Source organism: Podarcis bocagei (assembly GCF_964188305.1).
Source record: "Podarcis bocagei genome assembly, chromosome: 7".
Taxonomy (NCBI): Eukaryota; Metazoa; Chordata; class Lepidosauria; order Squamata; family Lacertidae; genus Podarcis; species Podarcis bocagei.
Genome location: NC_138132.1, coordinates 82648118 through 82660332, shown reverse-complemented (window position 1 = coordinate 82660332; position 12215 = coordinate 82648118). Strand labels below are relative to the sequence as shown.

The window sequence follows — 12215 nt, the reverse complement described above, 5'->3', positions numbered from 1 at the left end:
CGGGCAGCAAATCATACACCTTGATCCCAAGAGTAAAAAGGACACCTCCCTATTCTGAAAGCCTGGAGAGATGGCACAGCCTGAATGAATGACATTTGTAGCTGCCAATCTTTTTCTCCAAGGAGTCCGTGATTCTCTCCCTCCTCCTTTTATCCTCACAACCACCTAGATCAGAAGTGAGGATTTCCCTGTATGATTTTGGGCCAAGGTTACCTTATAGAGAAGGGAGGAGGAGTCTTTTGGGCGGGAGTGTGTCATGGCACCTTTACTCATTTGCCCCATTGTTTATTTCCTGCAAGTTCTGGTCTGTTTGTTATTTTGTTCACCTTGGGCTAGTTTCTAGCTAAATGAACATGAACTGCATAAAAAATGACTGATTGTTTATGTTGTTTGTTTCCTGATTCATAGCTTCACTTTTGCAGGAAGATTCATTCACTGTCTGTGCAGAACTCCATTCTTCCCAACAGGAGGCGATAGTTGAACTTTGCTGGCATGTGGGGTTAGCGTGATATTAGCCATTAAGAGGCCGGGATCTTTGCTTATGCCTTCCATGTCACGTTTAAGGTAAAGTCTGGTACCAGGGTGTTCTGAACCGTAGAGCCAGAGGAGGGCTCGTGGGAGTGGCTGGGTGCAGGTATGACAAAGAAGGAGGCCAAAGACGCAAGAATGATCCATTCTAGTGCTTTATTAAGAAATGTATAGGCTTACAGGAAGCCAGGAAGCCAGATCTCCTGGCCTTCTCTTGCAGAGATGCAGGACAGACACTGCAGCAAGGAGATGGTCTGTCCACACCCAAGCAAAAGTGAATACATTCTGCATATGCAAAGCAGCATACATTTCATTGCCTAGGACATCCCATTGCTTCACCTGCCCAGATGAGGGCTTGGGTGGCCAATACCTAATCTTATAGATAGTTCCCCTTTGTGGACTCAGAGCCTAGCACCCCAAGTCCCAAGCTTGTATCAAAGCAAGCAAATATAAGCATATATGAGCTCGTTGCTACAACAGCTACCAATTAATTGTGGTGTTATCTTGACTACCAAGATGGCATTAGCAGAGTTTCCGGAACTATTCACCTTTGGTTCAACACATAAGGTTAAAATAGGGGGTCTCTTTTTAGATCTATGCCAGTGTCACTGATGCCATGATCTGCAGCATTAAACCATAAAATAGCCATCCACTACTGCCTTTGGTGGTGGGTGAAGTTTGATGCTGCTTTGCAACACCCTCATCCTACACCAGGATGGCTCCCCGTCTTCACCTGGGCCTTGCTCTGGGAAGATGTACTTATAGAAGTTGAGATGACAGGCTTCCATGTGCCTTTTGTGTTCAAAGAGGATATGACGGACACCTTGAGGGTAGTCATAAATAGTGCGTGAAACCTGGAGAGGAGAGAGAAAGGGAGGAGGCTGCTGGGTCTGGGGAAGGATGCAGAGAAGAAACTACTCCTTCCAGGATGCAACCTCTCCCCCCACAGCGGTGGCTGGAGGGGGCAGAAGGGGGGAAGCCAGCAGTAGGGGGAGCCAGAGTCAAGGAGAGACAGAGGCAGAACTAGTTTTGTCCCCATTCTCCTCTTGCCTGATGTTAAACAAGAGGAAGCTCGCAGGTAGTCAACCAGGTGAGCTGCTTGTCAGTAAGACACTTTGAGGTTTTCTACAATCTAGCAGGGGTCCACTGTCCCTCAAACCTTGTGGGGGGCCAGACTATATTTTGCGGGGGGGGGGGGAGAACGAATTACTATGCCCCATAAATAACCCAGAGATGCATTTTAAATAAAAGGACACATTCTACTCATGTAAAAACACGCTGATTCCCGGACCATCGGCGGGCCAGATTGAGAAGGTGATTGGGCCAGATCCGGCCCCCAGGCCTTAGTTTGCCTACCCATGATCTAGTGGTATACAGTGGTACCTTGGGTTACAGATGTTTCGGGTTACGCGTTTTCAGGTTACAGATGCGCTTACAGGTTACCTGGAAGTACCGGAACGGGTTACTTCTGGGTTTCGGCACTCACGCATGTGCAGAACCACTAAATCGTGGTTTGCGCATGTGGAGAAGCGCCAAATCACGTCATGCGCTGACACAGATGCGGCGCTGCGGGTTGCGAACACAGATCACATTCGCAACCCAAGATTCCACTGTATATCTTTTATGAAATATTTACACAAGAAGGCCTGCACATCATAGCAGACGGAGGTTGGTGGGACCCCTTTCACCCCAATAGACAACCCTCCACGAATTTAAGAAAGCTTGCATTTTCTACTCAGGCTCAGCTTAGAATCATAGAATCATAGAATCATAGAGTTGGAAGAGACCACAAGGGCCATCGAGTCCAACCCCCTGCCAAGTAGGAAACACCATCAGAGCACTCCTGACATATGGTTGTCAAGCCTCTGCTTAAAGACCTCCAAAGTAGGAGACTCCACCACACTCCTTGGCAGCAAATTCCACTGTCGAACAGCTCTTACTGTCAGGAAGTTCTTCCTAATGTTTAGGTGGAATCTTCTTTCTTGTAGTTTGGCTCCATTGCTCCGTGTCCGCTTCTCTGGAGCAGCAGAAAACAACCTTTCTCCCTCCTCTATGTGACATCCTTTTATATATTTGAACATGGCTATCATATCACCCCTTAACCTCCTCTTCTCCAGGCTAAACATGCCCAGCTCCCTTAGCCGTTCTTCATAAGGCATCGTTTCCAGGCCTTTGACCATTTTGGTTGCCCTCCTCTGGACACGTTCCAGTTTGTCAGTGTCCTTCTTGAATTGTGGTGCCCAGAACTGGACACAGTACTCCAGGTGAGGTCTGACCAGAGCAGAATACAGTGGCACTATTACTTCCCTTGATCTAGATGCTATACTCCTATTGATGAGGCCCAGAATTGCATTGGCTTTTTTAGCTGCCGCGTCACACTGTTGGCTCATGTCAAGTTTGTGGTCAACCAAAACTCCTAGATCCTTTTCACATGTGCTGCTCTCAAGCCAGGTGTCACCCATCTTGTATTTGTGCCTCTCATTTTTTTTGCCCAAGTGCAATACTTTACATTTCTCCCTGTTAAAATTCATCTTGTTTGTTTTGGCCCAGTTTTCTAATCTGTCAAGGTCGTTTTGAAGTGTGATCCTGTCCTCTGGGGTGTTAGCCACCCCTCCCAGTTTGGTGTCATCTGCAAATTTGATCAAATTTTGATCAAATTTTATCCAAGTCGTTGATAAAGATGTTGAATAAGACCGGGCCCAAGACAGAACCCTGTGGCACCCCACTAGTCACTCTTCTCCAGGATGAAGAGGAACCATTGATGAGCACCCTTTGGGTTCGGTCAGTCAGCCAGTTACAAATCCACTGAGTGGTAGCATAGTCAAGACCGCATTTTACCAGCTTCTTTACAAGAATATCATGGGGCACCTTGTCAAATGCCTTACTGAAATCAAGGTAGGCTATATCCACTGAGTTCCCTTCATCTACCAGGCTTGTAATTCTGTCAAAAAACGAGATCAGGTTAGTCTGACATGACTTATTTTTCAGAAATCCATGCTGACTATTGGTGATCACAGCATTCCTTTCTAGGTGCTCACAGACTGTTTTCTTAATGATCTGCTCCAGAATCTTCCCTGGTATTGATGTCAGACTGACTGGGCGGTAATTATTTGGGTCCTCTCTTTTCCCCTTTTTGAAAATAGGGACAACATTTGCCCTCCTCCAGTCTGCCGGGACTTCGCCTGTTCTCCAGGAATTCTCAAAGATGACTGCCAGTGGTTCTGAGATCACATCTGCCAGTTCTTTTAATACTCTTGGATGCAGTTCATCTGGCCCTGGAGACTTGAATACATCTAAACTAGCCAAGTATTCTTGTACTATCTCCTTAGTTATTCTGGGCTGTGTTTCCTTTGCTGGATCATTTGCTCCAAATTCTTCAGGTCGGGCATTGTTTTCTTTATTGGAGAAGACTGAGGCAAAGAAGGCATTGAGGAGTTCAGCCCTTTCTGTGTCCCCTGTTTGCATTTCACCATCTTCTCCTCTGAGTGACCCCACTGTTTCTTTGTTCTTCCTTTTGCTACGAACATACCCATAAAAGCCTTTTTTGTTGCTTTTAACCTCTCTAGCAAGCCTGAGTTCATTCTGTGCTTTAGCTTTTCTGACTTTGTGTCTACACGTGCTGGCTATTTGTTTGAATTCCTCTTTGGTGGTTCCCCCCCTTTTCCATTTTTTGTACACATCCTTTTTAAATCTTAATTCAGTTAAAAGTTCTTTAGATAGCCACCCTGGCTTCTTTAGGCACCTTCCATGTTTCCGTCTCATTGGTATTGCCTGACGTTGTGCTTTTACTATCTCCCTCTTAACAAACTCCCAGCCATCATGAACTCCCTTTCCTTTTAGTATTACTGTCCATGGGATCTCACCCAGCACTTCCCTAAGTTTTATGAAGTCGGCTTTCTTAAAGTCAAGAAATTGAGTCCTAGTATGCTTGGCTGCTCCTTTCCGCTGTATAGTAAACTTCAGAAGAGCATGATCACTCGCACCTAATGATCCTTCCACTTCTACCCCACTAACCAGCTCATCAACATTGGTTAGGACCAGATCTAAAATGGCTGTTCCTCTTGTTGCTTCTCCCACTTTCTGGACAATGAAGTTGTCTGCAAGGCCAGTGAGGAATCTGTTTGACCTTATGCTCTTGGCTGAGTTTGACATCCAACAAATATCCGGGTAATTGAAGTCCCCCATTACTACTATCTCCCTTCCTTTTGCATGCTTGGCCATCTGTTCCAGGAAGGCATCATCTATGTCCTCCGTTTGGCTTGGGGATCTATAGTAAACTCCCACAATGAGGTCTCTGTTATTCTTCTCTCCCTTAATTTTGACCCAAATGCTCTCACTTTGGCTTTGAGGTTCTAAATCTTGGATCTCTTCACAGGTATACACATCCCTGACATATAACGCCACTCATCCTCCTTTCTTGTCTGGTCTGTTTCTCCGAAATAGATTGTATCCCCCGATTATTACATTCCAATCGTGGGACTTATCCCACCAGGTTTCAGTGATGCCTATTATGTCATATTTAGTTTGCTGTACCAAGAGCTCAAGCTCATCTTGTTTATTTCCCATGCTTTGCGCATTAGTGTACAGACATTGAAGTCCATTAATCATTCCCCCATGTCTCTTATTTAAGGATTTTTTCCTCCCACCACTAGGTCTGCGTGCTGTTTGCTCCATTTGGTCTATGACATTTGGATGATCATCTTCATCAATTGATAGACTCCTACCTTCAGGAGCACTGTCTCCCTCCCCCACATTAGTCAGTTTAAAGCCCTCCTGATGAGGTTTCTGAGATTTTTGGCAAAAACATTTCTCCCAACCGTTGTGAGGTGCAGCCCATCGCTTGCCAGAAGTCCATCTTCAAGAAACTGCAGTCCGTGATCTAAGAATCCAAACCGTTCCTGTTTACACCATTTGCGAAGCCAGCTGTTCACTTCCACTATTTTTCCCTCTCTCCCTGGGCCACGTCGTTCAACTGGGAGGACAGATGAGATGACAATTTGTGCATTTAATTGCTTCAATTTCCTGCCCAGAGCCTCGTAGTCTCTTTTGATCTTCTGGAGGCTATTGCTTGCAGTGTCATTGGTTCCCACATGAACCAAGAGGAAGGGGTATTTGTCAGTGGGTTTTATGATTCCTTGCAGTCGTTCAGTTACATCTTGGATCTTAGCCCCGGGGAGACAGCACACTTCCCGAGACATCTTGTCAGGCCCACAGATCACTGCTTCTGTTCCCCTCAGTAGGGAATCCCCTATCACCACTACACGCCTCCTCTTAGGTTTGGTCGGGGTTCTTCCGTGAGCTGTCCGTTCCAAGGTCGCCTGCACATTCCCTGAGGACTGACTTTGCTGCTCGTCTTCATATACCTGATCGACTGAAATGAGGGAGAGATCCTCAAATGGAGTCTGCTCTTCGTCTTCCATGCTAGGGGAGAGGACCTCAAAGCGATTGTGTATTTCTAAACAATCAGAACGAACCCTGGGCCTCCTACTTCTTTGAGTCACGTTTCTCCATATATCTGGCTCCTGTGTTGATGAACTAGCCTCCTTCTCAGGGGAGTCCCCTGTCTCCTCCTTGGTGGAGACGGAAGCTCTGTTGCTTCCAAGAAGAGCTCCAGCTCTCTAATTCTTTGGAGCGTAGCTACACGTTCCTCCAGTTGCTGGACTTTGTCTTTTAAGAGGGCAATCAACATGCAATTGCTGCAGGTAAAGCTGCCTGCAACCTTTGGCAAGATGGCAAACATTGCGCAGGAACCGCAGGCGACTGCAGCTGTTCCCTCCCCCTCCATCTTGAGAACGTCGTTGGGGTGGCTACAGCGGTCCTCCATCATAAAAAGCATGAAGACAGGACAAAAAACTCCCCCCACAAAAAAACCCTAGGTCTCCCCCAACAAACGTTTGAGACTAGCGCCCCTAAATCTAAAAGATGGATCAAACTCCTCCCACAGCTAATCACCTTCCTCAACAGAAACCCTGCCCCCTCTGACCTTTGCACAGGGAGAACAGCTAATCAGCCACAAAGAAACACACACACACAAGAAAACCCTTTTTGCTCCTTCTTCAACTGCTGCCCTGCTAGCTCTGATAAGCTCCTCCCACAGCTAATCACCTTCCTCAACAGAAACCCTGCCCCCTCTGACCTTTGCACAGGGAGAACAGCTAATCAGCCACAAAGAAACACACACACACAAGAGAAAACCCTTTTTGCTCCTTCTTCAACTGCTGCCCTGCTAGCTCTGATAAGCTCCTCCCACAGCTAATCACCTTCCTCAACAGAAACCCTGCCCCCTCTGACCTTTGCACAGGGAGAACAGCTAATCAGCCACAAAGAAACACACACACACAAGAAAACCCTTTTTGCTCCTTCTTCAACTGCTGCCCTGCTAGCTCTGATAAGCTCCTCCCACAGCTAATCACCTTCCTCAACAGAAACCCTGCCCCCTCTGACCTTTGCACAGGGAGAACAGCTAATCAGCCACAAAGAAACACACACACACACACACACACACAAGAAAACCCTTTTTGCTCCTTCTTCAACTGCTGCCCTGCTACCTGCTTACCGGAAACCACATTGACACACGAGGTTCTTCATATTGATGTTCTTTAAGGACTTCAGAGTCTGCAGACAGCAGCTTCAAGGTCAGTTTATAGCATGAATCATACCCACTTGAAAAGCTGGTTTTTTTGGGGGGGGGGAGGAAGAGAGAGAAATTATATGAGCCTGGGACAAATTGAGATCCAGCTGGGCACGTCAACCGCCACTGTTTCTTCCACTACAACATGGTGATTGAGAGAGATCTTGGCAGTACTTTTTTCCTAAAAAAATGCTTAGGGGTACTCTCATTTTGACTAAATAAAATCACCATGTTATACTTCAAACAAATACAGTAAATGGACAAAAGTACAAAGAAAGAGGATGTAAAATTTTGAGCTTTTTTTTAGAGGAATCACAGTTGTTCAGCTTCTTTGGGGGGAGCCAATGATCTACCAGTGATCTACCGCAGACGTCCAGTGATCTACCAGTAGATCACGATCTCCCTGTTGGACATGCCTGCTCTAGACAACTCCCCCTGGGGCTGAAGCCTAGGTCCAAGCAGACCTTCCCCTGTGCCTCCAATTCACTAACCACATCTATTCTTGGGATCTCACACATGCTGAGAACTTGGTTTGGGGTGTCCACCCTCCATGAGCCCCAGCCGGGACAGGACACTTGGCACTCACCAGTCCTTCACCTCAATCATGGGTCTGGCTTCATCCATCAGTTCGTCCCAGTAGCCCTCGTCCTTCAAGGTGATGAGCTGAGACTTGCTGCAGGGCCTGAGACATTAAAGAACACCATCACTACCCTCACATCACTATCACTATCACTATCCTGCAGCATTGGGGGATGCAAGTGGCTCTATGGTCTAAACCACTGAACCTCTTGGGCTTGCCCATCAGAAGGTCGGTGGTTCGAATCCCCACAAAGGAGTGAGCTCCCATTGCTTTGTCCCAGCTCCTGCCAACCTAGGAGTTCAAAAGCACACCAGTGCAAGTAGATAGATAGGTACCGTTGCGGAGGGAAGGTAAATGGCATTTCCGTGCACTCTGGCTTCGGTCACGGTTTTTCGTTGCGCCAGAAGCAGTCTAGTCCTGCTGGCCACATGACCCAGAAAGCTGTGGACAAACGCCAGCTCCTTCAACCTGAAAGCCAGATGAGCGTTGCAACCCCATAGTCACCTTTGACTGGACTTAACCATCCAGGGATCCTTGACCTTTACCTTTTACCCACAGCATTTGGACCACATGTTCTGAAAGGCTCAGCAGCTGGCTATTGTGGGCCACCTCCAGCTCCCTGGAAAGAAAGTTTGCCCCCTCTTATGCAGAGGCAAGGAATGATGGTCTGCTAGCAACCATTTTAAGGGAAAGCCACTGGGGGACTGGCCCTCATCACTCCCCACAACACACACTTCTTTAGTCCATACAAAAAAAGAGAATAGCTCATTTGATAGGATTTGGTGATGCAATTTGCTCCACCTTTTTGTGACCATTACCGTATTGTTTGCTCTATAAGACTCACCTTTTCCCTCCTAAAAAGTAAGGGGGAATGTGTGTGCATCTTATATAGCGAGTGCAGGCTGCGCAGCTATCCCAGAAGCCAGAACAGCAAGAGGGATTGCTGCTTTCACTGCGCAGCGATCCCTCTTGCTGTTCTGGCTTCTGAGATTCAGAATATATTTTTTCTTGTTTTCCTTCTCCAAAAACTAGGTGCGTCTTGTGGTCTGGTGCGTCTTATAGAGTGAAAAATACGGTACATTTTAATGGGTTATATTTATTGGGGGTGGGGTGGCTCTCCTTATGCAGAATACAGTGTGAAGCACAAGAACCCGCACAAGGGCAAATGAAAACTCCCTTTCCTCATCTTTAAGTGGATTTGAGTTTGGACAATGATAGCTTCCTCACCCATTACGTGCAGCAAAGCAGTAGAGCTGAACAGGAGCATCTTCAACATTCTTCCCAAAATTGCTCATTTTATAAGGGCTGAGCATCTCACCGACGCTTTTTGAGTCTTCTATGGACAGTTCCTGAGTTTCCCAGTGGCCCTCGGCAGGTGTCTGGATTTGCCAGGAGTCCAGGCCATCTGACGCAGCGTGTGTGACGGGGAGACAGAAAATGAAGGGAGAGGCTTTGAGTGAAGCAGCCCGTGGGTTAGAAAGAAAACAAGAATGATTTAGGCCACTTTCAGACGGTCCCTGTTTCCAAGAGGGACTCAATTGCATAATGGCAAGTTCAGAGTCTCCGATTTAGGCTGGTTTGGCGATGGTGTGCAAGCAACCCGCATCACAACAAAATCAGACTTATTGATGCAATGCCATAAAACCTCCCCACAAATGAATTTTCTCAATAAATAGCCAGTATCCTTAAATGTGGGGCAAATAATCAGGATGAAGGGGCAAAAAACAGGCAGTCCGGAAATGACCGTAGTTAAATTATCACCCTTAGTTTGCGTGATTAAGTAGTAGACACCCAGAAGTTAACTGACATTATTATATTGGGTCCATTAATTCCAACAGATCTACTCTGAGGAGCAGATGTAGGGAAACTTTGGCCCTCCAGATATTGCTAATCCTTTCTTGATTGCTGGGGTAGATGGGAGTTGTAGTTCAGCAACCTCTAGGTTCTCACACCTGGAAAAACAAGGTTTTTGGCTATTTAGAATATGTAATTATGTATACTGTATTTTTCGCTCTATAAGATGCACCAGACCACAAGATGCACCTAGTTTTTGGAGGAGGAAAACAAGAAAAAATATATTCTGAATCTCAGAAGCCACAACAGCAAGAGGGATCGCTGCGCAGTGAAAGCAGCAATCCCTCTTGCTGCTCTGGCTTCTGGGATAGCTGCACAGCCTGCATTCACTCCATAAGACGCACATACATTTCCCCTTACTTTTTAGGAGGGGAAAAGTGAGTCTTATAGAGCAAAAAATATGGTATGTAATCTCTGCCACTTCTGCTTCTTTTGCCTCCTAGCAGGCCTGCTGGCGGTCTGTCTGTCCCAGATTATTTGTATTCACTATGACTCATCGCCGTACTTTGGATTGTCCTGAATACCACCATATGGTAAAGGTAAAGGGACCCCTGACCATTAGGTCCAGTCGTGGACGACTCTGGGGTTGCAGCGCTCATCTTGCTTTATTGGCCGAGGGAGCCGGCGTACAGCTTCCGTGTCATGTGGCCAGCATGACTAAGCTGCTTCTGGCGAACCAGAGCAGCGCATGGAAATGCCGTTTACCTTCCCACCGGAGCGGTACCTATTTATCTACTTGTACTTTTAATGTGCTTTCGAACTGCTAGTTTGGCAGGAGCAGGGACCGAGCAACGGGAGCTCACCCCATCATCATCATCATCATCATCATCATCATCATCATCATAAATTTTATTTATATCCCGCCCTCCCCAGCCGAAGCCGGGCTCAGGGCGGCTAACAACAATAAAATAGTATAACATCAATAGTACAATATCATGGGTATTCGAACCGCCAACCTTCTGATCTTCAAGCCCTAGGTTCTGTGGTTTAACCCACAGCGCCACCCACATCCCGTTCACCATATGGTAGCCAAGCCCAAAGCCCACAGTCCTGTTGGGATGCATTTTGGCTTGCCTGCTGATGAAACTGAGTGTGTGATGATTGATAATATTGTCATTTATCTGTTTCAGACCCCTACGGAGTAGCAGTTGCCAGGACATTGTCCTGTTCACCTCTGTATAGTTCCATCCTCATTTCAGACATTGTGGTAGGTTGCAGTGTTTAGCTGGTGATATTGTCAGGTTTAGCTGCTGATAACATTGCAGTGTTTAGCTAGTGAGTTATCCCGATGTTGAAAACCAGCTCAAATATTATGAAAAAAATATCAGGTGAACTTCAAACCGGTCTTGGATGATATATTGCCCAGCCCTAGTATAGACATTACTGTGCTAGATGAACCAATATTGGGACTCAGTGTACAGCAGTTTCCTATGTTCCTAAACATAGGCGCCGACTCCATGGGGCTTGAGGGGGCCCGAGCCCCCTCAAAAATTCGTTTGGGGGGCTCCGCCCCCCCAATAATCTCCGGCGCCCCTCCAGCAGAGCGCCATCGCCGCCCCTCCCCCAGCCCAAAATGCACAGGGTCGGGCTGCATGCCTCCTGCCCTCCCTCCCGAGCAAAAGCTCCACCCAATTTCCTTCGGAGCTGATTAATAGGCGCAGCAGGCTCTCCCCTATTCGCTCACGAGGAGGCGGCGCCACTTTATTTGCATATTCATGAGCTTATTTATTATTCATGAGCTTTCCCGGGCCCCCCCAATATTTTTTATAAGTCCGCATCACTGTTCCTAAAGGCTTTATTATTCATATTTCTGTCCAGGAGCGTTTTATTCTACCAGATAAATGGGGACATACCTTGGCCATCAGGATTCTTGATTAAGTTCTTCTTTAGGCGGGAGAAAATGTAGAAAGCCAATGGCTTTGGAGAAGAGTCATGGTCCCTTTTCTGGAACTTGCGCTTCCACAGGACCGGCAGGTCTACCAAGTCCCGCCACTGAGAGCAGACCAGCCGGCAATTGCAAATGAGGTCTCTTGCTGGAACCAGAGACAAGATATCCAACAGAAGGTTTTCGGGCAAATTTTCCATCCCAAGACTTTCCCTGGCTCAGGGGAGTTAGCATCTGTGACAAATGACCAAGGATACTCAAGGGCTGCTCACCATCCTGCTATAAGGAAGATGGAAGTCTGGCAGACTCCACACACACGCCCATCTCCCATGGATTTGCCTTGCAATTTAGGGCGTCACAAGACCAGGAGAACGCAAGCACAGAGGAAATAGAATGGCAATAAAATCTGCAATGAAAATACTGGCTTGTAGTTTAAAGGTGAATTTTGGACATAATGGAGATGTAAAAGATCTGGATGATCATAAAAGATGCAGGAGGAAATGATTTAACAATAGGACCCACAAAGGGGAGGAGGAAAGTCCAGGAGATTCTGTGGAATTTTGTTTTCATTTTGTATGTTGGATATGTGATTGTAAAACTTTGATCTGAAAAACCAAATAATATTTTTTTTAAAGGAAAATCTGGCTTGAAAGAAGGGGCGGGAAAATATCTCCTGGCTTTGGGATCAATATCGCAAAGGGTTCAACACTGCCAGCCTCTTTATGGGACTGGATAAC

The 12215-nt window shown here is 46.6% G+C and overlaps 1 protein-coding gene across 1 annotated transcript; it reads right to left on the bottom strand.

The window, feature by feature from the left end:
- Positions 1-670: 670 nt before the first annotated feature.
- LOC308591989 (F-box only protein 44-like) lies at positions 671-11738 on the bottom strand. The gene is made up of 5 exons (XM_081203229.1): positions 11447-11738; positions 8967-9144; positions 7746-7841; positions 7085-7199; positions 671-1382 (listed from the first exon to the last, which is right to left on the bottom strand). Exons 1-5 carry the CDS (start codon positions 11676-11678, stop codon positions 1158-1160), a joined length of 846 nt encoding a protein of 281 aa, XP_081059355.1. The 5' UTR covers positions 11679-11738; the 3' UTR covers positions 671-1157.
- Positions 11739-12215: the final 477 nt, after the last annotated feature.